The sequence below is a fragment of the Babylonia areolata genome, chromosome 19, assembly GCF_041734735.1.
Source record: "Babylonia areolata isolate BAREFJ2019XMU chromosome 19, ASM4173473v1, whole genome shotgun sequence".
Taxonomy (NCBI): domain Eukaryota; kingdom Metazoa; phylum Mollusca; class Gastropoda; order Neogastropoda; family Buccinidae; genus Babylonia; species Babylonia areolata.
The window spans coordinates 54,475,130-54,477,629 of record NC_134894.1 but is presented as its reverse complement, the minus strand read 5'-3'; the positions used below and the strand labels follow the sequence as shown (position 1 = coordinate 54,477,629).

Below are 2,500 nucleotides of genomic sequence, written 5' to 3'. Positions count from 1 at the left end.
ATCACGCTCACTATACCTGCGCCAAACTCCGAAGTGGGGTGGGTGGGGCCCAAATAAATAGACAACACAATACCATTTACAAATCTTATGACTTGGCAGTTCAGACAAGCTAACTCAAACCCAATCATTCACAATGACGACAACACTCCAGAGACAATTGAGATCGAAGCCTGGTACCCCATGATTGTGAGTGAATTAAAACTGGAAAGACGTGTATAGGTCTATAATAACCGTGGGCTTCCCAACAGACGTGGTACGACTTCTTCTGTCTCCACGTGCGCTAGGGTCTTCGTGGGTTGTTCATGGAGGTGAGAGCCAGCTGAAACGAACAGAACACAATTTTCACTTTCTGGAAATCAGTAACTATCAGTATCAGTAGCTCAAGGAGGCGTCACTGCGTTCGGACAAATCCATATACGTTGCACCACATCTGCCAAGCAGATGCTTGACCAGCAGCGTAATCCAACACGCTTAGTCAGGCCTTGAGGAAAAAAAAGAGGTAAATGAATATCTAAAAAATAAAAAAAAAAAAAAAAAAAATCAAATATAAAAAAAATCAAAGAAAAGATAACAACATCAACAACAACACTACTACTACTACTACTACTAATGATAATGATAATTATAATAATAAATGATGATAATAATAACAACAATAATGACAATACTAAATGAAAATAAAATAAAAAGATAATAAATAAATATGCAAATAAATGTAAAACATACAGCCTACACACACACACACACACACACACACACACACACACACACACAGGCTGCCAAGACCTGACTTAGTTATTGAGGCAAATCATGTGGTACATTGTTTAAGGATTAAAGGGACTGAGGTCATTTTTTGTTGGGTGCCTTCTCATGTGGGCATTAACGGCAATGAAACTGCTGATAAAGCAGCTAAAAGAGGAGCACAAGATTCAGAAAAATCGACAAAAATACATGTCCGTCTTTCCGTAAAAGAGGCATACACTTTGTTAGAAAAATCAGCATGGGATCGATTTCATAACCGATGGAAGTTAAAGTTTTTAAACCATAAAGGAACATTATTCCCCGAGAATATTATTAAAGAAAAGATACCGTACCCATCAGCTTGCTATACAAGATTAATAGCCTCTACTTTCTTCCGTATAAAACTTGATGCACTGAAGACAAAGTATAGTAAAAATGTTACATGCATCTGTGGTAAGCAGTTCAGCTTGCATCATTGTTTGTTTCACTGCCAGCAGTTACGCACCTTCTTGCCCAAGTATTTCAAAGAGAATAATAATTCTGCAGATGATCTTTGTAAAGTTATTTCTGACGAGGTTCTTATGGTCGAACTTTCACAGGCATTAGTTCATAGCCCTATTTCTACATTCCTTTAATGCACTTCAGAATTCTGTTAATGATTTCTGATTATTATTATTATTATTATTGAATTGTTACTGTTAAATGTAATTGCATGTTAGTTATACATTTTACGGTAGTTTTCTAGTTTACCTTTTTTCTGTTTTCCTCTTCCCGCCCCGCCCCCCCAACCTTCCTCCCCCCCCGCCCCCCCCCCCCCCCCTCCTTTTTTTTTTTTTTAACGTCTAATATCACTGATAGTGAAAAGACGCTAAACTAAAGAACGAACAGGCTGCCACTACACAGGCTGCCACTGACTGGCCGCAAGAGGGGTGGAAAAAGATCTCTGATGCCAGGAACGTGGCGTCTAGTGTGTTGCTCAGTCTATTGTATTTGGAAAAGCCCACAGAGGCTCTGTTCCGTTTTGGAGAAATTTGCGCAATGTTGGTTTGGAAATGATGCCAATATTCATTTGATTTGCAAAGCATCGTGCTCTACCTTTCATGCTAGACTTACGACCGCTCCCTCTCTCTACTTTTATTTCTTTCATGCGATCCATTGTGATTGCCTTGTACCTGTTCTTTTTGGTATTCTTTGACTTTTCTGAAAATTTCCGATTTTCCTAGATGTAGGCCGTTTATTGTTGTTGCGTTACCAGCAAGTCTGTCAGCTCGCTCATTTCCCTCAACACCTGCATGTCCCGGGCAGTATGACCATGTAAGTTTTTGAATCTGAAAGTTGTGCATTGCCTCATGCCACTCTGGGCTTCCCATTCCACTTTCAAATTTCTGTATGAGGTTCATTGAGCCCGTTAGAATCATGGCATGTTGGTTTCCAGGCATATGGATAGATGATAGCCACTGGAGAGCATGTGTCACAGCTTCAACTTCCATCGTTAGGCTGGAGGTTGTGACTTTGTATGCAGCACTCTCTTCCCTAACTGTTTTTCCATTTTGTTTCGCATTGAATCCCCAACCGGGTGACTGAGCCATCTGTGTATATGATGATGTCCTCTTCTTTACTGTTTTCTTCGATGAGTAGCTTCACATCTGCCTCAGTTTTGCCCTCTGGCCATTCCCGACAATGTCTCCTAGAGTGGGTGAAAAAAAAGTATATGTGCAAAAACACAAAACAGGCTCTCTCTCTCTCTCTCTCTCTCTCT

General features: G+C 40.2%; 1 protein-coding gene across 9 annotated transcripts in view; it reads right to left on the bottom strand.

Moving 5' to 3' along the window:
• LOC143294363 (uncharacterized) overlaps nucleotides 1–2,500 on the bottom strand; it is a 78,358-nt gene that overhangs the window by 1,208 nt on the left and 74,650 nt on the right. For all 9 annotated transcript variants that reach the window (XM_076605821.1, XM_076605823.1, XM_076605824.1 and 6 more), the window contains one exon: nucleotides 1–319. This exon is cut by the window's left edge and continues 1,208 nt beyond it. Coding sequence is in view for 5 of the 9 variants with exons in the window: in XM_076605819.1 (XP_076461934.1) it covers nucleotides 222–319 (98 nt within the window). In the remaining 4 variants the exon portion in view is untranslated. The remainder of the gene's footprint in view (nucleotides 320–2,500) is intronic.